This window comes from Lolium rigidum, chromosome 3 (genome assembly GCF_022539505.1).
Source record: "Lolium rigidum isolate FL_2022 chromosome 3, APGP_CSIRO_Lrig_0.1, whole genome shotgun sequence".
In the NCBI taxonomy this organism is placed as follows: Eukaryota; Viridiplantae; Streptophyta; class Magnoliopsida; order Poales; family Poaceae; genus Lolium; species Lolium rigidum.
Genome location: NC_061510.1, coordinates 343,247,932 through 343,271,821, shown reverse-complemented (window position 1 = coordinate 343,271,821; position 23,890 = coordinate 343,247,932). Strand labels below are relative to the sequence as shown.

Below are 23,890 nucleotides of genomic sequence, written 5' to 3'. Positions count from 1 at the left end.
ACAAACTGGGGTGCTTACCTTCGGCGCCACATGAAAAACAAAGGCCCAGTGACAAAGAAAGAACACACGGCCTTCCTGAATTTCTGGTTGGAACACTTCATATTTTGTGGTCCTTCACTTGCTCCAACCAAGAATTATCTTTCCCCGGCCTATGAACTTGCCGGAGGCACTCGACTTGGCATTGGCAAACTGTTTCTTGGAGAGGTCTATAGATATCTCCAGCTAATGTATGTTAAACTGTTCTCCCAAAAGACAGTCAAAACTGGTGGTCCCTGGTGGTTTATTCAACTCTGGGCTCAGCTGTACTTCCAAAACCAGATCCCAGACCTTCCACCCTTGGCCGCTTGCACCTTCCCAGATACCAACGGGAGGCAGATCCGATGCACTAGCTACGGCCAAGCTCCATATAGCCTCCCAGGCAGCAAATTGACCTCTAAGGGAGCATCAGAGTGGTTCAGAACCTTCTACCAAGGCCTGGACGACCCTCTCTTCTTTCCTTATACGGAGTCTGAAAATTTCGAAAATCCAGTCTCCTTCAGGTTAGACAGTTTTGCCGATGATGCTGACACTCGGCAATTGTATTCCATCATGATCCGTCCCTGCTTCCTTCCAGTTGGCATGAGCACTTCAAACAGGATCATCAAACCTGGTTATGAGTCTTATCAGCCGGTCGTAGCAGCCCGGCAACTTGGCCTCGGACAGGTATCTCCTCACTTCTTTCTACACCACCTGACGGAGAGCAGAGCTGATCTACCTGATGTCCTCACTAGTCAGAGGTGTTATACCTTTTTTGACGCTCTAGCCACCCCATTTCCCCACAACCTCTCCTTTACCTCGTCAACCGATGGTTTTGAGACCTGGTGGTCAATGTGGAAGACCCACGCCTTCAGGAGAGCTCTGGGACCATTGCTGAAATAGCTTGATGCTGAATATGACATCCCTGCAGAGCAGGTACCACTACTCACAATTCATTTTGAAGTGGTTTGCGATGATTTCCCTTTATAACCTCGCTCTGTCTCCTCGCAACAACAGGACGGTCCAGACCCTGTAGATGATGACGGCTCCCCTTTCAGATTCCTCCCAGCAGCTCCGGTGGTCCTCTTCTCGCAAAAACTCACCACCTTTGAAGAAGGTTGTGATGCAGAGCCACCCGATGACACCCAAATCGGCTTCCAAAAGCAGAGTATCTACTAGGTCAGCTGCCCCCCGAGCCTCAGTCAAGGCGAGAACAGCGGTGAGGAAAGTAGCTGCCAGGAAGACTCTGAAGCGCCAAAGCCCTACTCCAGCTCAAGAAGGCTCGCACGTAAGTTTCACCCATGCTTTGGCTGATTTCATTCATCCTTATAGGCTTCTGCAGCATACTTGTATTTCTTCTACAAACCTCCACTGAAGAAAACTCTAGTGAGGACACACAGTCCAGTCGAAGGGACTCGAGCTCGGGCAATTCTGAGAAAACCACCACGCAGAGCCAGCCAGACTTGCCACCGTCGGCTTCCAAGAAAAGGTCAGCCCCTGAACCTGCTGTTTCCCAAACTCCCATCAAAGCGGGGCAGAGCAGCCTACGCACAAAGAGCCGATGCATCAAGAGAGCTCGCAAGGAACCGCAAGCCTCTCCATCAAACCAGGAGATATCAAACGTAACTCCATCCTCTCCTTGGCTCATTTTGCATGCTGACCCCTTGTCGTTCTTATCGGCTAACCACTCCCTTTGCGGACCGATAACACCTCCGAGTGGGGAAGTCGAGGAGGTACCAATGCCATCCGCCACCCTGGACCTAGCAACTTCTACGAGTGTAGCTGAGAAGGTGGCCAACTTGGCCAAACCGACAGCAAAAACACCAGAGCCGATCACCTCTTCATCGGCTGTTCCTCTGGTCTTAGGAGAGGTACGATCCTTCCCTTTAGCTCTACCTTACTCCTTTGCTGTCTCCTGACGTTTCCTTGTTGCCTGTCAGGGTTATGACCTTTCAAGCCTGCTAACATTTGACCCCGAATCTATCGAGCCGGCTATTGCTAAAACGAGCGAAGAGCCAGGACCCAGCACTACACATGGTCAACTCCGAGCATCTCAAGGCCCTGCTCTCCTCCTCCATCGAGACATTGGTTGAAGACTCCGAGGCGGTGAAGAGCATTCTGGAGGATATCCAGCCCTCATCTTCCGGTGACGCTGCAGGTGAAACTTTGGCCGGCCGTAACTCCGTCCGCCTACTGAGTCAAGAGTGGCATCGGCTCGTCAGAGAATCGACCTGCGCCACGCCCAGCTTCCGTTGAAAGCCGATATTGCAGACAAATGCCAACGGCTTAATGAGAAAAAGGCTGCCTTGGACGCCAAAACTGACACATCTGACAGCACTGCTGAACTGGCGACCTTGCGCAAAGAGTTGGAGGTCCTCGAAGAGAAGGTTCGGGCAACAAAACAGCTCATTGAAGCTAAGGAAGCTCTTATCGCTCACTCCTCGAGGAAGCAGAAGACCTCAAAGCTGAACTGAAGACCGATCTGGCCGAAATCCGCGCCTTGAACACGCAGCTGGTAGCAGGCAAAGACGAAGATGATGAGGCCGAGATCGCCGAGGTGGATCGTGTTCGTGCTGATGCCCTCCATGCCCTCGAGATGTTCCTTCAGTAGAGTCTCCCTGTGTAATCTGAGAAACTTCATTATTGAGTTTGTACTAGAGTTGATGGTCGATGGCTGTGCATCGTCTTTGTTTCTTAGTTCTAAAGTCGATGTCTGTGCATCGGCTGTACACTAAATTTTTTTTTACTGGCCGATTTCGTGAATCGGTCTACATATGCTATCGTCCCTTATTCCATATTAGGTGCCCCCCGAGCCGAATCTTTCAAGTGATTGAAGATATCGGCTCTTGCTGATGCATGTTGGTCGTAGCTTATACTCGGGACCAATGTCGATTTCTTCTAGCTCATCAGCTGACGTAAACCCATATCCCAGCTTTCCGTCGCCCGTTAGATCGACGTTGAACAGAGGCTGAGCTTATGGCGAGGATAATTTTGGCCGATTACTGGAATCGGCCTCCATGTTGATTGAATTGCTCAATGAAGGTTTACAACTTGTATGTGCTCCCTTACAGGAGGAAGCCTCCCTACCACGACTACGTGACATGTTTGAAGTGAGATCCTTGCTTTTTATTTTTTGGGCCGATCGCAAGGATCGGCCTTGCCACGTGTGTCGATGGATGTTGCTCTTGCTACTCTATCGGGCCGGTGGATAAGACCAGCCTCACCCCGTTTTTTGTCACCTCGATGCGATCACAGCCGTCCAAACTGATCCCAGAGAGCGGTTCTTGGTCTTCCGAGTCCCAAATGTTCATGCCGGCTATCGAGACGTCGATCGAGTCATCTGCATGCACGACTTCTACGTTGTCTCCATCCCACTGTATCAGGCATTGGTGCATTGTAGATGGAATGCAACAGTTAGCGTGAATCCAATCCCTACCTAACAGGGCAGCGTAGGTGCTCTTGCTGTCGATGATGAAGAATGTCGTTGGGACTGTCTTTCGGCCTATGGTTAAATCCACGTTCAGGACACCTTGCGTCCCCGATGCTTGGCCGTTGAAGTCGTTTAGTGTGACGTTGGTCTTGATCAGATCGGCACTGGAGCGTCCCAAACGCCGTAGCATCGAATATGGCATTATATTTACCGCCGCTCCTGTATCAACCAACATTCTGCCGACGGGCTACCCATTGATATAACCTTTGAGGTACAGGGCCTTCATGTGTTTGTAGCCCTTTTCCCGTGGCTTCTCAAAGATGACTGGCCGTGGACCGCAGTCAAACTGTGCTATCGGCACTTCTTCCATCCCTGGGGCACGAAACTCTGATGGAAGGAAGAACACCGTGTTCGTGCCAGCCGATGTGTCTGCATCGGCTTTCGTTTGCTTGGGACGCCAAACTTTCTTTGGTGGTCGAGTCTCTTCGTCCAAAGTCTCGCTGAATTTTTACGGCCAAATCGGGCCGTGCTTTCCTCAACGTGTGCAAGTATCGTGCTTCGGCTTGCTCCAAGCTGCGTAGCCGCTGAACCCTACGCTTTTGGGAATGTCCGAGTCCATCGGGGCACCACCTTGGCCGGTGGTACCTATCCTCTTTTTCATCTTCTCGACTCTTCAAAGTCTTCATCTTGAGAGGACTCAAGCACGCTTGTTCCGTGGCGGGAGAGGTCCTAGACGCTTGAAAACTGAAACTTCCCCTGCATCCTTCTTCCGGCGTCTACACTCCGGGCAGTTTTCGATTGTAGGCAATCGGCTCATCCCTGAGTCCTAGCAGTGTTTAAAGAAGGGACAGTCCCAGTGTTTATCCATGTCTTCCTGTTCCCTTGACCTCTCCTTAGCGCGGTGCTCGCGCCCTTCGTCGTCTCTGTCATGCCGACGGTACCTTCCTTCATCTTCATCAGACCGATTGTACCTTTCGTCGTTTCTGTTGTACTGCCGACGTCGGTCATACTGATATTCATATTTGTTGAGGAGGTGCGTGGAGAGTGGTTTTTGGTATCGCACGCTTCTCACTTGTTCCTTGGTAAGGTGCCGTTTGTCATCATATCGGGGCCGGTCGCGTGGATCGGCCACCTCCTTTTCCTTGTTGCGGGAGTGACTGCTTTCCTCTTTGTCCTTGCCATGGTGGCGCACAGGCCCTGCCATTTTGACATTGCACGAGAAATCCAGTCGACGCCTCGCGGAGTGGTTAGGTTCCACCATGTTGACTCCGTGGAACGGATGTGTGTCCACTTTCATGGCGAACTGTCCGAAGAGCAATCGGCCTTGTTCTATCGCCATTTGGATCTGCTGACGAAACACCTTGCAGTCATTGGTGGTATGGGTGAACGAATGATGCCATTTGCAGTACGGCCTCCCATTCATTTCTTGTGCTGTAGGGGTTTTATGGCCTTCGGGTAACTTCAGCTGTTTTTCCTTAAGTAATAGATCGAAAATCTGCTCAGCTTTGCTCAAATCGAAGTCAAACCCTTTTGGAGGCCCTTGTGGTTTTACCCACTTGCAGGACACCGGATGTGCCCCCCGAGCCCATTCAGCTACAGCCACCTCCAGGTCCGGTGCAGGATCTTCAGTTTCTTCAATCTCGACCAGACCCACCGGACGCTTGAACTTGTCTTGGTACAATTCAGGGTGCCGCTGCTCATAGGATGTGAGTTTCTGTACCATGTGCGACAATGAACTGTACTCCGCTTGGGAAGTCAGATCCTTGATTGGCGTTGCGAGGCCCGATCTCGCCGGATCGATCGCTTCCTTCTCGGATAAACGAACCGAATAACATCGGTTCTCGACGAGTCCTGAAACGTTGGATGTATTCAGATCTCGTTTCTCCCGCTTCGCCGCTCTTGTGTTAGGTCGGCAATGCCAGCCTCGGTAGCTTCTGAGTGATATTGCACGTGAAACTGCTCCATTTGCTTCCACGTCCGGACTGAGTTTGGTGGCAACGACGTGTACCATCCAAAGGCTGAACCCGTGAGAGATTATGCGAAAAACCTCACACGTAAGCGGTCCGACGCTGAAATCATGCCCAGCTGCGCCAAATATCGGCTTATGTTGCTCTATTGAGCTAGATCCTTCGCTCCATTGAATTTTGAGAACTCAGGGAGCCGATACTTGGGTGGCAGCGGGATCAGGTCATACTCGTCAGGGTACGGCTTGGAATAGCCGATTGTCTTCCTTTTCTGCGGGATGCCAAATTGGTCTCTCAAGATAGTGCTGATCTGCTCCATGGTATTAGCTGTAGGGACCGAGCCTTCATGACTCGTTCCGGTAGCATATTTGGCCAGCCATGCTTGTTTATCGAGCATCCACTCCGGAAATCCTCGTTGGTGCGATTCGGCTCGTGCGCGCCCGGGCATTGCGGTCCGGCACGTATGTGCACACGTACCCATGCGGGATCTCCTTAGGCGGCTCATATAGGAACCGGCAATCGCTAGGATCGCCTCCAACCTTGTAGACGACATACGCCGGTGAACCCGGCGGCTCCGGTGCCTGCAAGCGCGAACGGCAGCGGCGGCCCGATTTGGAGCGGTACTTCTCCCCGGTGAGTCCCTAGGGTAGGTCCTCGACGGGGAGTATTGATGCTTCATGATTTCCTGCACCACACGGACCGCGACGCGCTCGAGAGTATTCACCGGGCTCTCGGAATAGCGGTGTAGAGAATGAGCCGCCATGTAATTGATTTCATGGCGCAGAGCTCTGGTACGTTCCTCCGAAGGGGTAGACAGGTCTACTCCGTCAAGAACACCTTCAGGGGAGAACCCCTTCCACCTTACGCCATGTGAATGGGTCCTCACGAAAGAGCCGATGAGATCGGCTTCCAAGATGGCTTTCATCTCATCATACTTCTTCTTTTGTTCTTCCGGCAGATCTGCGTACGTGACTGGTTCGCCGACCACCTCCTCCGCAGCTTTTGACATGGTTGCTGCAGATGTCGATGTTTTCGTTGTTGCAGAGTGTCCCACCGGGCGTGCCAGAATGTGTTGCGGTCAGAAACCCACCGGCGAGCAGCGACGGGCAACACAGTAGAGCCGGGAGGCTCCCAGGATTGCGGCTGACCCTGGTCCCTCGGGCGACGGCCCGCAATTCCTTCTGGCACACGCGTCCTGGTGATTACGAGGGCGTGCCACCGACCTATACCTGGTCGGGAAGGTGATGGATTGCTTCGACTAGTTTCTTGCATGGCAAACACGTAAACATTAAATACGAGCCCCGATCGGCTCTTAAGTTGTTATCGTGGATCGGCTCAAAGAGCCGATTGCCCCATGGTTCATGTTAGATTTATAAGGGCATGGGGATCATGCTTTATCAAAATCAAGCTAAGCTAATCTACGATAGTCTAGGGTTTTCACCGTATAATCGGAATATCCTATGCGTAATTGAGCCTAGCAGACACGTAAGATGATGGAAAACCAACCCTAAAGAGGCCTAAAAACCAACATGAAGTTGATCCCCGGAACAATCCCTCTAGAGCTTAGTAAACCACACCTTACGCGCTACCGGATCCTTCAACTCGTTTATAAGGCCTAACCATACGGATATCAAACCAATCCTTGAAGAACAAGGAGCAACTATAAAGGATTAGATCTACTCAATAACGAACAAGCAAGGTGCTGCCCTTACACCTAAAATAGGTGTAAGGGCAGCTAGATATCGAGGGGAAGCGTAGCTAAACAAGTGCATCGTGAAAGCATTGTGATCAACCCCAAGACACCTAAGATAAGGGTGTTGCTTGCCATCAAAAAGGCTTCAAAGACGAGCAACACCAAGAACGAATAAACCGATATCGCCTAGATCGCAAGATGCGATCTAGGCAGCATGTTGCTTACCCGGGAGAAACCCTCGAAACAAGGGGTGGCGATGCGCCTAGATTGATTTGTTGTGAATGTGATCGTCCTCCTTTCTCAATAACCCTAGATACATATTTATAGTCGGTAGACTCTCTAACTTGGGAAAAAAACCCAACCGTGTACGAGCTAAACTCTATCTCTTAATTCTAACCGACACGTATCCTACTATATTTACAGATACACGGGAAATCTTGCCCAAACTTCTTATACAAGGCCGGTTCGGGAATATTTTATATCTAAATCTTCTAAGCCCATTTAATCACGGCCCATCTCCGGCCTTTGGTTAAATTCTCGGTGATAACACCAGGTATGCCCTAGACTCAATGGTTAGTCCACTATAAAATATATCAAGTAAATCATGCTTTTCCAAATCATGTCCAGGCCGAGCTCTGATAAGAGAGCAAAATCTCGCCCAAGCCTCAGGCAATTTCTCTCCATCTTCCCGGTCAAAATTATAAATTCTCTGCAAAGCAATATGTTGAGCACTAGCAGGAAAGTATTTCCGAAAGAAAACATCAAGCAAATCACTTGGACTATCAATAGAATCAGGAGGCAAACTATTATACCAAGTTTTAGCATCATCCTTTAATGAGAAAGGAAAATTTTTAGCAACGAAATAAGTACGCTTCTTAACATCATCCGAAAACAAGCTACTCGGAGTAGACAGCTCAATCATGTGTTCTACAACACTTTCTTTTTCAGTACCACAAAAAGGTGTTTTCTCAACAATAGATATATGAGATAAATCAAGAGAAAAATCATAATCCTTATCCTTAATGTTTATAGGAGATGTGGCAAATTTAGGATCGGGAGACAATTTATATCTAACAAAGACGTTGTGCAAGAAGCTTTTTAATATTACTTGTACCAGTAGTAGCATTGCATTTATCAATAAAATCATCATCAAGTTCTACATAATCTTCATCAAGATCATCACTAGAGTATTCAACGTGACTCGGGTGAATTAACATGTGTAGCAGTATTTTCATTAGGAGTTTCAGTATTTTCAATTTGTCTAGACCTAGCAATTGTAGCATCTAGAAAAGATCCTAATGAACCATCATTATCAAGCACAGCAGAAGCATCATCAAAATTATAGGAGGAATTTTCAGATTCAGCAGAAATACCAGCATTTGAAGCTTGTGGTGGTGAAACAAGTTTACTTATCACGGATGGTGAATCAAGAGCAGCGAGAGGTACTCGTAGTTGTACCATTCCTTGTAGTGGATGGTAATATGGCGACTTTAGTATCGCGAGGTTTACCCATGATGGAGAATTTGCAGCGAACAATATCAATCCAAATGAACTTGCAAATAAAGCTATGCTCCCCGGCAACGACGCCAGAAAATAGTCTTGATAACCCACAAGTATAGGGGATCGCAACAGTCTTCGAGGGAAGTAAAACCCAATTTATTGATTCGACACAAGGGGAGCCAAAGAATATTTGTAAGCCTTAACAGCGGAGTTGTCAATTCAGCTGCACTCGGAAACAGCACTTGCTCGCAAGAGTTTATCGCAGTAACAGTTTTATAGCAAGTAGCGGTAGTGAAATATCAGCAGCAGAGTAACAAAAACAGCAAGTAGTGATTATAGTAAACAGCAGGATTAAAATACCGTAGGCATAGGGATGGATGAACGGGCGTTGCATGGATGAGAGAAACTCATGTAACAATCAAAGTAGGGCATTTGCAGATAATAATAAAACGGTATCCAAGTACTAATCAATCAATAGGCATGTGTGTTATCACCAGATTTTGACCGAGTCGGAGGTGGGCCGCGATCAAGATGGACTTGAAGATATATATATAGAAGAGATACGTGAATCGGCCTTGTGTACCAAGTTTGGGCTAATTGCCCGTGTATCCGTACCATAGTAGGATACGTGTACTGTTAGGAGTTAGAGTTTTACTCATGCACGGTTAGGTGCACGCTTGAGTTAGAAAGTCCCCGAGACTATAAATATGTATCTAGGGTTATGAAATAAACAACAACCAACGTTCAACACAAACAAATCTCGGCGCATCGCCAACTCCTTCGTCTCGAGGGTTTCTCCGGTAAGCACCATGCTGCCTAGATCGCATCTTGCGATCTAGGCAGCACAAGCCTACCCACGTTGTTCATGCGTTGCTCGTGCTCGAAGCCTTTTTGATGGCGAGCAACGTAGTTATCTTAGATGTGTTAGGGTTAGCATTGTTCTTCGTATCATATGCTGTCGTAGTGCGACCCTTATGCATCTAGCCGCCCTTACACCTATCTCAGGTGTAGGGGCGGCACCCCGCTTGATTATAGTTTAGTAGATCTGATCCGTTACGGTTGCTCCTTGTTCTGCAAGGATTAGTTTAATATCTGCATTAGTTAGGCCCTACAAAGGGTTGGAGGATCCAGCGGCGTGTAGGGTGAAGTTTGCTAGCCCTAGAAAGGATGTTCCGGGGATCAACCTAGTGTTGGTTTTTAGGCCCTGTCTAGGATCGGCTTACGGTCACCGTGCGCGAGCGCGAGGCCCAATCGTGAGTAGGATGATCCGGTTATGCGGTGAAAACCCTAAATCTTCGTAGATCTCATTAGCTTTATCTTGATCAAGCAGGACCACCATATATTCGGACACCTTGTACGAATTATGGGTGGATCGGCTCTTTGAGCCGATTCACAGGATAACCTGAGAGCCGATCGAGGCTCGTATTTAATGTTTACGTGTATGCCATGCAGGAAACTAAGCGAGGCATCATCCAACACCTTCCCCGACCAGGTATAGGTCAGGTGGCACGCCCTTGCGATAGCATCGGACGTGTGACCGGGAGGCTTTGCGGGCCGTCGCTGCGAGGGGCCGGGGCCAGCCGCAGCCCTAGTTGTTCCCGGCTCCTACTTGTGTTGCCCGTCGCTGCCCGCCGGTGGGTTTACGACGTCAACACATTCTGGCACGCCGGTGGGACAACCTTCGACATCCACCACATCGCCATCTACATCCGAGATGGCGGAAAGCACTCCGGTCAAGCACGAGGATCCGCTCCGATGAACTCAAGAAGAAACATGACGAGATCAAGGCAACCCTCGAAGCCGAACTCATCGGCTCTTTCCACGGAACCCGCTCCCATGGCGTCGGGTGGAAGGGGTCACACCTGAAGGCGCACTCGATGGAGTGGACCTGTCCGCCCCGTCGAAGAACGCACCGGGTCGGCTGCGTCAGGAGATCAACTACATGGTGGCTCATTCGCTGCACCGCCACTCTGAGAGCCTGGTGAACACGTTGGAGCGTGTCGCTCTGCGCGTGGTCCAGGAAATCATGAGCCACCGGTATTCTCCGTCGGGACCAGCTCTGTTGACTTACAAAGGAGAGATGCCACTCCAGTCCCATCCTCCGCTGCCGTTCGCATGGGCAGCACCGGAAGTGCCGAACTCATCGGCATACGTTGTCTACAAGATTGGTGGTGATCCTAGTGACTACCAATTCCTACCTGAGGCACCCAAGGAGATCCCGCACGGATACGCGTGCGCATACGTACCAGACTGCCATACCTGGGCACTCTCGAACCAGGTTGCAACAGCAGGGGCCTCTGGAACGGCAGGAGGAACGTCGGGAGCAGATCTTGAAAAGCAAACGTGGCGGCTAAATACGCCACTCCGACAAACCTCCGAGCCCAGCTCCCGCAGTTGGCTTAGAACCGGAAAAGCAAGCATGGCTGGTTAAGTATGCCACCCCGGCGAATCTTCGGGGTTCGACACCGTCGACCATCACCGCGGATCAGATTTGTACAATTCGAAAGATCAGTTCGGCATGATGCCGAAAAGGAAGACGTTCGGCTACACCAAGCCGTACCCCAACGATTACGAACTGATCCCGCTACCACCCAAATATCGGCTCCCGGACTTCACAAAGTTTAGTGGATCAGATGGTTCCAGCTCCATCGAACATGTGAGCCGATATTTGGCACAGCTGGGCACGATCTCAGCATCAGACGAGTTGCGTGTGAGGTTCTTCGCACAGTCCCTCACAGGATCGGCTTTCGGGTGGTACACTCGCTGCCACCAAACTCCATCCGGACTTGGAAGCAGTTGGAAGAGCAGTTCCATGAGCAGTATCACTCGGAGGCTTCGAGGTTGGTATTGCCGATCTAGCACAAGTACGACAGAAGCGCGGGGAGACGAGTGTCGAGTTACGTCCGGCGCTTCGAGGACCATTAGGAACCGATGCTTTTCGGCTCATGTAAGTGAAAAAGAAGCGAGTCGAGTTGGCGGTGGTGGGTCTCTCATCATCGATTAAGGACGTGGCCTCCCAAGCGAGACTACCCTTCATTGGCGCACATGGTGCGAAGTCTGTCGGCATATGAGCAGCGCCACCGGATGTTTACCAGGACAAATTCAAGCGTGCGGTGACCTCGGTTGAGGCGGACGAGGATGAAGGTCTTTGCGGGAGATCGAGAGGTAGCAGTGGCTGAATGGACTAGAGCGGCAGGCCCCGTGTCTTGCAAATGGGTGAAGCCACAAGGTCCTCCAAAAGGGTTCGACTTCGACGTGACCAAAACTGAGCAGATTTTTGATCTCTTACTCATGGAGAAGCATATAAAGGTACCCGAAGGCCACAAGATCCCCACGGTGCAAGAGCTGAACGGAGAGCCATGCCGCAAGTGGCATAACACGTTCACCCACACCACCAACGACACGCAGTGGTGTGGCGGCAGCAGATCCAAATGGCGATAGAAAATGGACGGTTAATTTTCAACCAATGACGCCATGAAGGTCGACACACACCCTTCCCCGCCGTGAACATGGTGGAGTATACTTACCATGGAGGGTGCCAGCCGGATTTCTCGTGCAATATCAACATGGTAGGACCCGGACACCACTCTGGTAAGGACGGAGATGAGGGCAGCTGCTCTCATAGCAAAGATACGAGAGGAAGCCGCTCCACGCGATCGGCTCCGCCAAGACGGCAAGCGCTACGTCACGAGAGGAGAAGTGAAAAACATAAGGTATCAACGACCTCTCTCCGATCACCTCCTCAACAAGTATGTGAGTCGGTATGACCAACGCCGGCGATACAACGACGATGATGAAGAAGATCGTGCGGCTAGGGACGACAGGAGACGTCGTCGGCATGATCGCGAGGAGGAGGAGCACGAGCGCCGCGCCAAGGAAAAGTTGGGGGAGCGAGTCGACGAGGATAGGCACCGGGGCCTGTCCCTTCTTCGGACAACTGCTGGGATTCGAGAATGAGCCGATTGCCCACAATCGGCAATTGCCTGAGAATGCAACCAGAACAAAAAGGAGGCAGCCAACGTGTCCGTATTCAAGCGCCTAGGGCCTCTCCCGCCACAAAGCAAACGCGCTGAGTCCCCTCGGTTGAAAGATCTCGAAGATTCAGAAGACGAGGGAGAAGAAGAAGACAGGTACCACCGGCCAAGGTGGTGCCCTGATGGACTCAGCCGTTCCCAAAAGCGCAGAGTTCAGCGATTGCGCGGCCTGGAGGAAGCCGAAAGGTTATACTTGCATACATTGAGGAAGGCAAGACCTGATCTCGGCTGCGAAAGTTCAGCGAACCCCGGATGAAGAGGGTCGGCCACAAAGAAAAAAGTTGCGCCCCAAGCAAAGGAAAGCCGATGATGATACATCGGCCGGCACAAACATGGTGCTCGTCCTTCCGACGAAGCTTAGTGCTCCCCGGTTACACGATGCACTCAAGGTGGACCGACGACAAGCGCACCAACATGATAAAGTCAGAAATTGGGCTGGTTTTATCTACCGGCCTGAACGAGTAGCAAGAGCACGACAATGAGCAAACGTGGCGAGGCTGATCCTTGTGATCGGCCCCAAAAAAATTTTTTATGGAGGAACATCACAAAACCTTCATCGAGCAAGCAACGTGGAGGCCGATTCCAGCAATCGGCCAAAATTATCCTAACCGTCCATTCTACGGGGTTCGAGCATGTAATCCAACAGAGCCGATACCATCAATTCTCTTGACGAAATCGGCTCGGGGGGGCACCCAGGTGGATAAAACACGAGGATATGCAGTAGAAGCGTCTCATCCTTTGGTGATGGGTATTGAAGTATGGGGGCCGATGCGTAAATCGGCCGTAAAAAATTCAAAAAATTCGAAAATTTTTAAGCACAGCCGATGCGCAGACATCGACTTATAAGGGGTTCGATGGAGCAGGGAGTGAGCCACGAAGAGAGATTCGAAGTGGAAGAGCTCCTCAATGGAGTGATTTAATGGTTCAGATCCTCTCTTCAAGAACAATGCCAAGAGCAGCCTGGACGTGCAGATCAGATCAGGGATGGGTTGCATTAAATCCGCCAAAGGAAAGGAGCCGATCTGACCGGCAAGGCGCAGGAAGTAAACTGAAGAAGCTCGGGGGGCAGCACACCCTGAAGGCTCTCTGCTCTGGGAAGCCAATTTTTGTTGAAATCGGCTGGCTCTGCGTTATGATTTGAGGCCAATGGCGGCACATTGGGCTGACTCACTACCATTCCTCGCCTTAATTGAGGCTCGGGGGGCAGTTTGTCCTAAAGGATCCTTTGCTATAAAGAGCCGATTTTGTTGAAATCGGCTGGCTCTATGTCTCGGCCTTTTTGAGGAATAGTTGTCGTGGGAAAAACGGAGCGAGAGCCTCGTCCCGCGAAGTATCATCTCCAGCCTCCGGGTTGAGTTAGCAATGATCTAAAGAGAACCCCTCAAAGCCAAGGGATTTGGAAGAGAAGGGCCTGGCAGGAAAATGTCTGAAAACCTGAGATTAATGACAAGGCCAGGCGTTATTTCAGGGGTTTGCCGTTTAGTCCAACATTACGCTCAGTGACTACGGATTGGGCCTGTTCGGTTGGAGGTTTGGGGATCTGAATTCGAGCAAGGTTCGCAAGTTACCGGTGCGTTGCCATCGGCTTATTGAGCGGTGATCAAGTTAACAATCGGCCAAATCGGTACGATAAGAAATCGGCTAGATCAAGTTAAGAGAAATTCTTCATTAATATTGGGATTTCTTACAAAAGAAGAGCCGATTGCTCAGAGGACTACTGATCCTACATAACTACTCCTCGCTAGCATCGTCGTCGACATCGCCATCGGTGCTACTGCCGGAGAAGTCCTCGCCGCCGCTGCCCCAGTCGTCGGCTGGAGCTTCCTCCTCCTCCTCATCATCACCATCATCCTCGCTATCCGCCCAACTGCGGAAGCGCTTCGTCGGCGGATACCCAGCAGAGGAGGAGGAATCATCTTCCTCCTCCTCCTCTTCTCCTTCCTCGTCATCATCGTCGTCCTCGCTGTCCGCCCACATGCGGGAGCGCTTCTTCGACGGGAGCTTGGCGGAGGGGGAGGCCTTGGTCTTCTTTGCTTCTCCTTCTTTCTTCTCCTTGTCAGAGGAGGTGGGGGTCGCCCCGGAGTGGAGGTCGTCTTCTTTATTGTTCTTCGGCGACGTTTGGAGAGGGAGGCCTGGGGCGGAGGAGGAAGAGGAAGACATGGCTGCAGGGGAAGAGGGTTTTGGCGCTGGTGGACAGAGCAGAGCAAGGGGATGGAGTGGTGAACCGTTTGGCACAGATAAATAAAGGGAGTGTAGTGAAGATTTAATGCCATGACGGTTCTCGAGGACGTGATGCCGAAATTGTCAATTCGTACAAAGAAGCCCAGGAGGCGAGGCGTAATGATGGAAGATTCTGCGGCAGTTCTGCTCTGCCACGACATGACCCGACGAAAGGAAAGCGTAATGATTTTGGAAATGTCATTTCCAAAACCAGGGGGGCATGTGTTATCACCAGATTTTGACCGAGTCAGAGGTGGGCCGCGATCAAGATGGACTTGAAGATATATATATATAGAAGAGATACGTGAATCGGCCTTGTGTACCAAGTTTGGGCTAATTGCCCGTGTATCTGTACCATAGTAGGATACGTGTCTGTTAGGAGTTAGAGTTTTACTCATGCACGGTTAGGTGCACGCTTGAGTTAGAAAGTCCCCGGGACTATAAATATGTATCTAGGGTTATGAAATAAATAACAACCAACGTTCAACACAAACAAATCTCGGCGCATCGCCAACTCCTTCGTCTCGAGGGTTTCTCCGGTAAGCACCATGCTGCCTAGATCGCATCTTGCGATCTAGGCAGCACAAGCCTACCCACGTTGTTCATGCGTTGCTCGTGCTTGAAGCCTTTTTGATGGCGAGCAACGTAGTTATCTTCGATGTGTTAGGGTTAGCATTGTTCTTCGTATCATATGCTGTCGTAGTGCGACCCTTATGCATCTAGCCGCCCTTACACCTATCTCAGGTGTAGGGGCGGCACCCCGCTTGATTATAGTTTAGTAGATCTGATCCGTTACGGTTGCTCCTTGTTCTGCAAGGATTAGTTTAATATCCGCATTAGTTAGGCCCTACAAAGGATTGGAGGATCCAACGGCGTGTAGGGTGAAATTTGCTAGCCCTAGAAAGGATGTTCCGGGGATCAACCTCGTGTTGGTTTTTAGGCCCTGTCTAGGATCGGCTTACGGTCACCGTGCGCGAGCGCGAGGCCCAATCGTGAGTAGGATGATCCGATTATGCGGTGAAAACCCTAAATCGTCGTAGATCTCATTAGCTTTATCTTGATCAAGCAGGACCACCATATATTCGGACACCTTGTACGAATCATGGGTGGATCGGCTCTTTGAGCCGATTCACAGGATAACCTGAGAGCCGATCGAGGCTCGTATTTAATGTTTACGTGTATGCCATGCAGGAAACTAAGCGAGGCATCATCCAACACCTTCCTGACCAGGTATAGGTCAGGTGGCACGCCCTTGCGATAGCATCAGACGTGTGACCAGGAGGCTTTGCGGGCCGTCGCTCTGAGGGACTGGGGCCAGCCGCAGCCCTAGTTGTTCCCGGCTCTACTGTGTTGCCCGTCGCTGCCCGCCGGTGGGTTTCTGACGTCAACAATGTGTTCCATATTTAGTCGTACGCGCTCGCAATGAGAAACTTGCACAACATCTTTTGTCCTACCAGCCGGTGGCAGCCGGGCCTCTAGGGAATCTACTGGAAATTAAGGTACTCCTTTTAATAGAGCACCGGAGCAGAGCATTAACACTCCGTGAACACATGTGATCCTCATATCACCGCCTTCCCCTTCGGTTGTCCCAATTTCTGTCACTTTGGGGCCTCGGGTTCCGGACAACAATACGTGTATACAACTTGCAGGTAAGATCATAAAGCAATGAATATCATCATGAGTTGATAACATGTTCAGATTTGAGATCATGGCACTCGGGCCCTAGTGACAAGCATTAAGCATAACAAGTTGCAACAATATCATAAAAGTACCAATTACGGACACTAGGCACTATGCCCTAACAATATTATGCTATTACATGACCAATCTCATCCAATCCCTACCATCCCCTTCAGCCTACAGCGGGGGAATTACTCACATGGATGGGGGAAACATGGCTGGTCGATGGAGAGGCGTCAGTGGTGATGATGGCGATGATCTCCTCCAATTCGCCGTCCCGGCGGAGTGCTAGAGTAGTTTCTGGTCCCGAGACGGAGTTTCGCGATGGCGGCGGTGTTCTGGATGTCTTCTGGCGATTTCGTCTAACCCCCCGTGCGTTTTTAGGTCGAAGACGTTAAGTAGTCGAAAAGGGGGCGTCGGAGGCTGGCCGAGGGGGCTTCACCATAGGGCGGCGCGCCCCCCTCCTAGGCCGCGCCGGCCCATGGTGTGGGAGCCGTGGGCCCCCCCTGGCTTGCCCTTCTGGCTCCGTGAATCTTATGGAAAAATAAGCCCTTGGGCATCAATTCTGGGGATTTTCCTAAAAGTTGAATTTCTGCACAAAAACGAGACACCAGAGCAATTCTGCTGAAAACAGCGTTAGTCTGTGTTAGTTGTATCCAAAATACACAAATTAGAGGCGAAACAATAGCAAAAGTGTTCGGGAAAGTAGATACGTTTTGGACGTATCACACACCCAGTCACCCAAACTGGAAAATCCAGCTATCGACGGTGCCCCTGTTGGTTCTTTCGAGGAAGAACAACCAGAAACCCCGTGCCTATTTTCGCTGCGAAGAAACAACACTCAGCCGTCGTCCTCCTCGGCGCTGTCCGTGTGGTAGTGCCGCCAGCAGCGCGTCTCGTCGAACACCTTGACGCTCATGTCCCCCTCGCCAACGTAGGAGAACATGAGTAAGAAACCGGCTTCGAGGTGGTGGTCGCGCGAGAACTTCTCCCAGCCGATGTGGAGGTACATCTTTCCGCGCGCGTCGTAGATCACGTCCACGATCCACCGGCAGCAACCGCACGCAGCCTCCCGCAGATGCAGCGAGCCCGGCTCGTCGCCGGCGACGAAGTTGGTGAACGTGACCGGCAGGCTCTGGATGCCGTGTGGATCTCCCTTGTGGATGACGATGAACTCGAACACCACCCGCCGCTCCTCCTCCTGCAGATCTGACGATGAAGATGACGGCATCGCAGGCGATGACGAGTGTGCAGCTCTGCCGCGGCCACGATCACGACCACAGCCGTGACCTCGGCCAACGCCTCTACCACCCATGGAGTCGACTCTTGAGATGGTGGCGGCTAGGGTTGGGAGAGAGGCGCTAGGATTTGTGTGTGAGAGGGACGATGAGAGAGCGGCCCTTTTTATAGGCCGGAGGGAGGCGGGGGAGCGGTGGCGCTCATTAACGCCGGCACGCAGAGCTAGGTGCGACGAGACGCTTTGCTGCGCCTCTGCGGGAACTGCATCGTCACTGCGCGCCAATAACTTCCGTCGCGAGGTAGGCGAGGGGTAGGTTAAACTTTAATGTGCCGCTGACGCGTCGGTCCCGCCACTCCCCGCCTTGCTTTTCGTTGTGTCCGACGTCCCCGGAGCATCCCCTATGTAGCGGGGACGGGCTCGGGGCGCCGGACACCGTATCGGGCCGCGCCGGACAAAAAAAAGCTTTGGGGGACATGATTGGGAACGTTTTTTATCCGCCACGCCCCAAACCCCTTTGGGGGACGCGGCTGGAGGTGCTCTCACGATGCAATAGCTTCTAATGCAGCATGGTCGAAGTCAGAGGATATTGAACATGGCTTTGAGAAGTTCCATTCGAGCCATATCATCATAAGAATGATACTTGGTTGTCCTGGATTTGCTGATGTATACATGTACCTCATATTTAATCCTTTATATGAATGTTCTTTATAAGTCATATAACCATGTTCTGTTCATCAAATTTGTGAACCATGCTTGAATGAAATTTCAAAGTTTATGTGTTAGTGTACTCCTTCAGTGTAATTTTAGGTAAGTTCTCTCTGATATGCTTGGCTATGTCTGATGAGGTTTGTTTCTTCTGAACTTCTTGGTCACTGCAGTTCCAAGGTGGTCGCTCCTTATCTGAATCTCCAGATTCCGCGGTGAAGGATCTTGCGAAATCCGAGCTGCAGCTGCTGATTGATGGTGGCAAACTGAAAATCCTAGGCCATAAAGCAGCTGAGAAGAAGTGAGCTTTCTTGATGGTGTTTTCACCATAGCCAGCAGGTAAAGGTGGTGTCCACGCTTCACTCATAGATGAAATTTTGTCACTTCGCTTTGTCATGAATATGATAGTTTGCACCAATGAGTAGGGAATGATCCTATCACCTCTGTTACTCTGAAGAACGAAATCTTACCATATTTTGGTGTATATCTGTTGCATTCGAGTTACCATCCTGATTTATTTTTTGTATGTTTTCACTGAGAGTAGCAAGATTTTATTCGTCTAGACATACCAGTGAAGGAATACTCATTTTTAACATAAATTTGAGTAGCATCACTGACAAAAAAAAACATATATTTTATCTCCCGAAAAACAGATAATTTGTTGCATTAGAATCAAGAAAAAATAGTGCGCTATAACAAAATAGCGCCGACCAAAAAATAAGCTATTAGCATGCTATAGTGCGTTATAGCACGCAATAGCGCCAGAATGATGTAGCGTGAACTGTCTAGAAACGCTTAGCGTGCTATTAGCGTTGAAATAGCGCGCTATTTTTTTCCATGATTAGAATACATTTTGTGCATCTGTTGAGTGACACTAATCAATCAACACATGAACCTGAGAAAATCTTTCCCGATAGAAAAGTTTAATTACTGTTCAAGGTGCGTCTTAAAGCTGGTTTAAGCCATGCTGCAGCCTTCTAACTGTGTGATTTTGTATTGGGACCTGTAGTTATGCAAGAATCCCGTATGATCCTAGGGCGTAGAAACAAAACAAAGCGCGGGAAAGTTTATCGTCTGCGCTTTGGTGTTTGCGTTGGAGACACGCTCCACGGACTCTTATTTAGACGCTATGCATTAATATTTTTTAATTCCTAGGCGGCTGCACATGCTTCCGTCCAATATACATGGCCTTATTGACTAAACATGTTCTTTTTGTCTTGGAAGAAAATTCTGTAGACGAGGAAACCATATTTAGGATAAAAATACCTCTCTGTTTGATGGTAACAACTTTAGCATATGAAGAAAATTCTCTTATAAAAGATGGAAAATGATTTTTGATGCTTTCAAATGCTTCATTACCCCTTTGTTCATGCTTCAACGATTGTCAAGCTGTGGTTCTGTTGTCTTACATACTACCTAGTAAGTGCTTCAATATTACAATTTACAAGTAACATGCATTGAATTTTAACACATCATGTTCCTATTATCTGCATACATGCTTCGTATCTAAACAAATTTATAGGTACACATATTTTTTCAGATGTAAGCCACTTTTTATTGCACTGAAGAAGTCGTAATATTATTCTCCTCCCATGAAAGAAAGAGAGGATACAGATAGGGTGGAAACCCTAGGAGCCGTCGTCATCTATCTCGTCCTCGTCGTCTACGACCGGGAATCGACGGTTCTCCGCCTCCTCTACTAGCCACTTCAGCGGCGGGAGGGGGTGGGGACCTTGGACCTGCGCTCGACGCTGTAGAAGGTCCCTAATGTTAGAGTTTGGTCAACCGACATCGTCATTATGGTGGCTATGGCGGCGTTGTAAAGGACAAGAATAAGGTATACCTGTCTCTTTGTCGACCTCGTCAGCGACGTTCTCGTCGGGGGAATTGAGGAGGGCTGAGATTCATCTGGTCAATCCATCCATGAAGTGGTGGATCTGTCGAGTCTACGCGTGTTATAGGTTTGGTTTTAGAAGATTCAGATCAATTTTTTTAAACATAAGGCCGTAGCCGTAACTTAAATTAATAAGGCCGTAGGAGGCAAGTTGTTACAGGGTGCTGAAAAAACAGCTAACATGAGACGAAAAAATAACAAGCATACAAGAAAAGAAATGAAACACATCTTGAGCTTCGTGTCTGTTGTCCACCCTTGCGATCCGTCTGAAGAGGCACTGAAGCTGGTGAAGAGGACCGCCATTGAGAAATCGCGCCCTAGTCAACCTCTAGAGGCCAGGCAAAAACCCAAGCACCATCCGTTTCTACCTCTCCAGAAAGCTCCCTGCTTTCTCACCCCGGATTGAAGGGCGCCGGACTTGTCGGAGATAGACCGCTCTCCCTGAGCACACATCGATGTCGGAAGTCAGTGTCGGGGAGAAGGACTCCAAGAACTCGCCTCGCCACGCCGCCACCCACGAACATCACCGCCACCCGCAGCCCACACCACAACACACAAGAACAAGCTGCCAGGAGCAGGCACAGAAACCGCCTACCAACCACCGCCGAGCTCGTCCACCCATATCCGCTATCTCCAAACGGCGCCTCCATCGAGGAAACGACACCAAAGTGCCACCGCCGTCCAAACCGAAGTTTTTGGCTTTCACCCGAGATAGGAAGAGCAGGGAGGGAGGGGATACGACCTCGATGCCGCCTTCAAGAAGGAGCACGGCGCCGTCGTCAGCGTCGTCGACCTCGTGGCCGCCACCGTCAGCGAAGGGTTTGCCCTGGTTCAAGGCCACCACCGACCAACCCCACCAAACCACCGGAGGGAGTTCGGGGCCAGGGAGGTGGGAGGAGCACCGTAGGGAGGATCAGCAACCGTCCAGATTTGATGCCGGAGGCCTGACGGGGCGACCTCCGTGCTAGGCCTACGCCCGCCGCCTCTTCGTCGTCCACACGACCGAAGAGCGCAGACTGTAACATTATTGAAAGCAAGATTTACTTTCCAAAGAAGCATAGTTCAAAAATATTTGTTTCCAAAAAAATCCTGGAATCAGTTTCCTAAAGAGTCAAAATGAAGCAAATAATAACAAGGACTCCACGTAATTTGGCAGAAGAAATTAGATCTGGCGTGATATATGCGCGACTAATTAGGAAACAAAATCGTATCCGGATGTAATACCTGTTTTAGCGGTACATCGGACGCTTTAGAGTTGAGATAGAACCGATCCTACGATGCTAGAGTCCCGATCGGAAACAAACAAAATATCTGCATCCGATTACTAGTCTTTTTTGTTTCTGAGGGGAAAATCCTTCTACTTAAGCCATCGGGGACCCGGGTCCTCTGCCTTCAGAAAATCAGAAGTCTCTGTCGTCCGCAGCCGCCTCGCTAGGATTTCGTTTGTCCCCAAATCCGCCGCCGATCCCCAACCTCAACCCACCACCCATGGCGGCCGAGGACAAGAAGATCACGCTCAAGTCCTCGGACGGCGAGCAGTTCGAGGTGGACGAGGCGGTGGCGATGGAGTCGCAGACGATCCGCCACATGATCGAGGACGACTGCGCCGACAACGGCATCCCCCTCCCCAACGTCAACGCCAAGATCCTCTCCAAGGTCATCGAGTACTGCAGCAAGCACGTCCAGGCGGCCGACGGCGCCGCGGCGGCGGACGGAGCTCCCGCCCCGCCCCCCGCCGAGGACCTCAAAAACTGGGACGCCGAGTTCGTCAAGGTCGACCAGGCCACGCTCTTCGACCTCATCCTCGCCGCCAACTACCTCAACATCAAGGGCCTGCTCGACCTCACCTGCCAGACCGTCGCCGACATGATCAAGGGCAAGACACCCGAGGAGATCCGCAAGACATTCAACATCAAGAACGACTTCACCGCAGAGGAGGAGGAGGAGATCCGCAGGGAGAACCAGTGGGCCTTCGAGTAAATCTGCACCCTGCCCCTGCCGCGTTTGCTCGTCGTTTCAACGCTATCCACATCGCCCCGGTGAAGCTGTAAATTTACATATCTAATTCACTAGTTAGTTGGATCGAAAGAGTTGTAAAGTGACATCAATTTTGATCGATGGTGGTTGATAGTGCAATCATTCTGTCTGCACTTCTTCATTCGTTTTGGTTTGTTTTAATTTTATGTTGCCTATTCTTGATTCTTTTAGAATGGCACACCTTAATTTCATTCAAGAAATTGCATAGACGTATGACTGGTGCTAACCACAGATTTTAGAAGATATTTTGCTCCGTGAAGGTGTGAAATTACATATGTATTTGATGGAAACATTCTCACCAGAATCAAGAGCACACGGGGAGAGAAAATTCCTGCTAGCTGGAGAAATTCCTGCCAATTATCTAAATAAGTTAATGCCTGACGGCGATCGCCGTGTTTTTTTTTTCTTTGAGATTGAAAGCTGCGATTTCATTACTCAGAACACAGATCCAGAACAAGTCTATTACAAATGCAATCAGGCACAACACCACGCCAACGCCTATCTAGTTTATTGTCGCAGCCTTTCTTCGCCATTCTATGCGCCGCATCATTTGCCGACCGTCGCACCGCTCGCACCGTTGATCTCGCAAAACTTCGCAGAAGGGCCTTTATTTCCATCACCAGCGGACCATGGAGTGATAGGTCCTGCCCTTCTTTGCTTAGTTTCGCCGCCACCACGGTACTGTCCGTCTCCAGGATAACCCGATCATGATGTTCGTCCCTCGCCAGTAAGATCCCTTGCTTGCACGCCAGTAGCTCGGCGCCTTCCGCATCGGCAACATGAGGGAAAAAACAACAAGCTCCAGCGATGAAGCCTCCGTCGTGGTCGCGTATCACCGCGCCACCGCCACCCCAGTTCTCCGAATGCTTGAAAGCGCCGTCGATATTAACCTTTATCCAGCCCATAGGCGGCGGGAACCAGTGTTCCGTCACTTTGGTTTTTACCACAGTTCTGCCATGGATACTTACCCATTCCTCCACACCAGCAACAGATCTTAAAGCAATACGATTAGGGTCCTCCATATTCCTGGACTCCCTGGCATCATTCCTCGCTAGCCATAGGTTGTAAACCAACATCAAAAACCATGCCGCCGACCTATCATCAGCCTTTCCAAGCTAGTCAAGCAACCACCCCTTGAGGGCAGCGTGGTTTACCAGCCTGCTAGGAGGTTTATCGATGGCAACACCAGTGGCTTCTTCCAGACAACGCCATGCACAAGCCGAGTGAGAACATTCCCAAAACCGATGGACTAAACTTTCCTCTTTGCCGCACACTAGACAGACAATGTCGTCTTTTATTCGCCTGCGTTTTAGTTCAAGTCCAACAGCGAGACCATTCTCAATCAACCTCCAAAAATGAATATTGACTTTACCAGGAACATTTAAATCCCACAAAGCTAGTCTTCCTTTGTGTTGTATACACGACCGGGAGGACTCCAACATCCCTGCCTTGGCTCTATTCAGCTGATTCGCAAGGTG

The 23,890-nt window shown here is 50.3% G+C and overlaps 1 protein-coding gene across 1 annotated transcript; it reads left to right on the top strand.

The window, feature by feature from the left end:
- The first annotated feature begins 21,829 nt into the window (after positions 1-21,829).
- LOC124700178 (SKP1-like protein 1) lies at positions 21,830-22,521 on the top strand. Its single transcript, XM_047232344.1, has 2 exons — positions 21,830-22,355; positions 22,406-22,521. The coding sequence occupies exon 1, from the start codon at positions 21,864-21,866 to the stop codon at positions 22,353-22,355; it is 492 nt and encodes a 163-aa protein (XP_047088300.1). The 5' UTR covers positions 21,830-21,863; the 3' UTR covers positions 22,406-22,521.
- The last annotated feature ends 1,369 nt before the right edge of the window (positions 22,522-23,890 follow it).

Bases quoted from the DNA above. Each gene is read 5' to 3' on its own strand.
- LOC124700178 (XM_047232344.1), top strand. From the start codon at position 21,864: ATGGCGGCCGAGGACAAGAAGATCACGCTCAAGTCCTCGGACGGCGAG.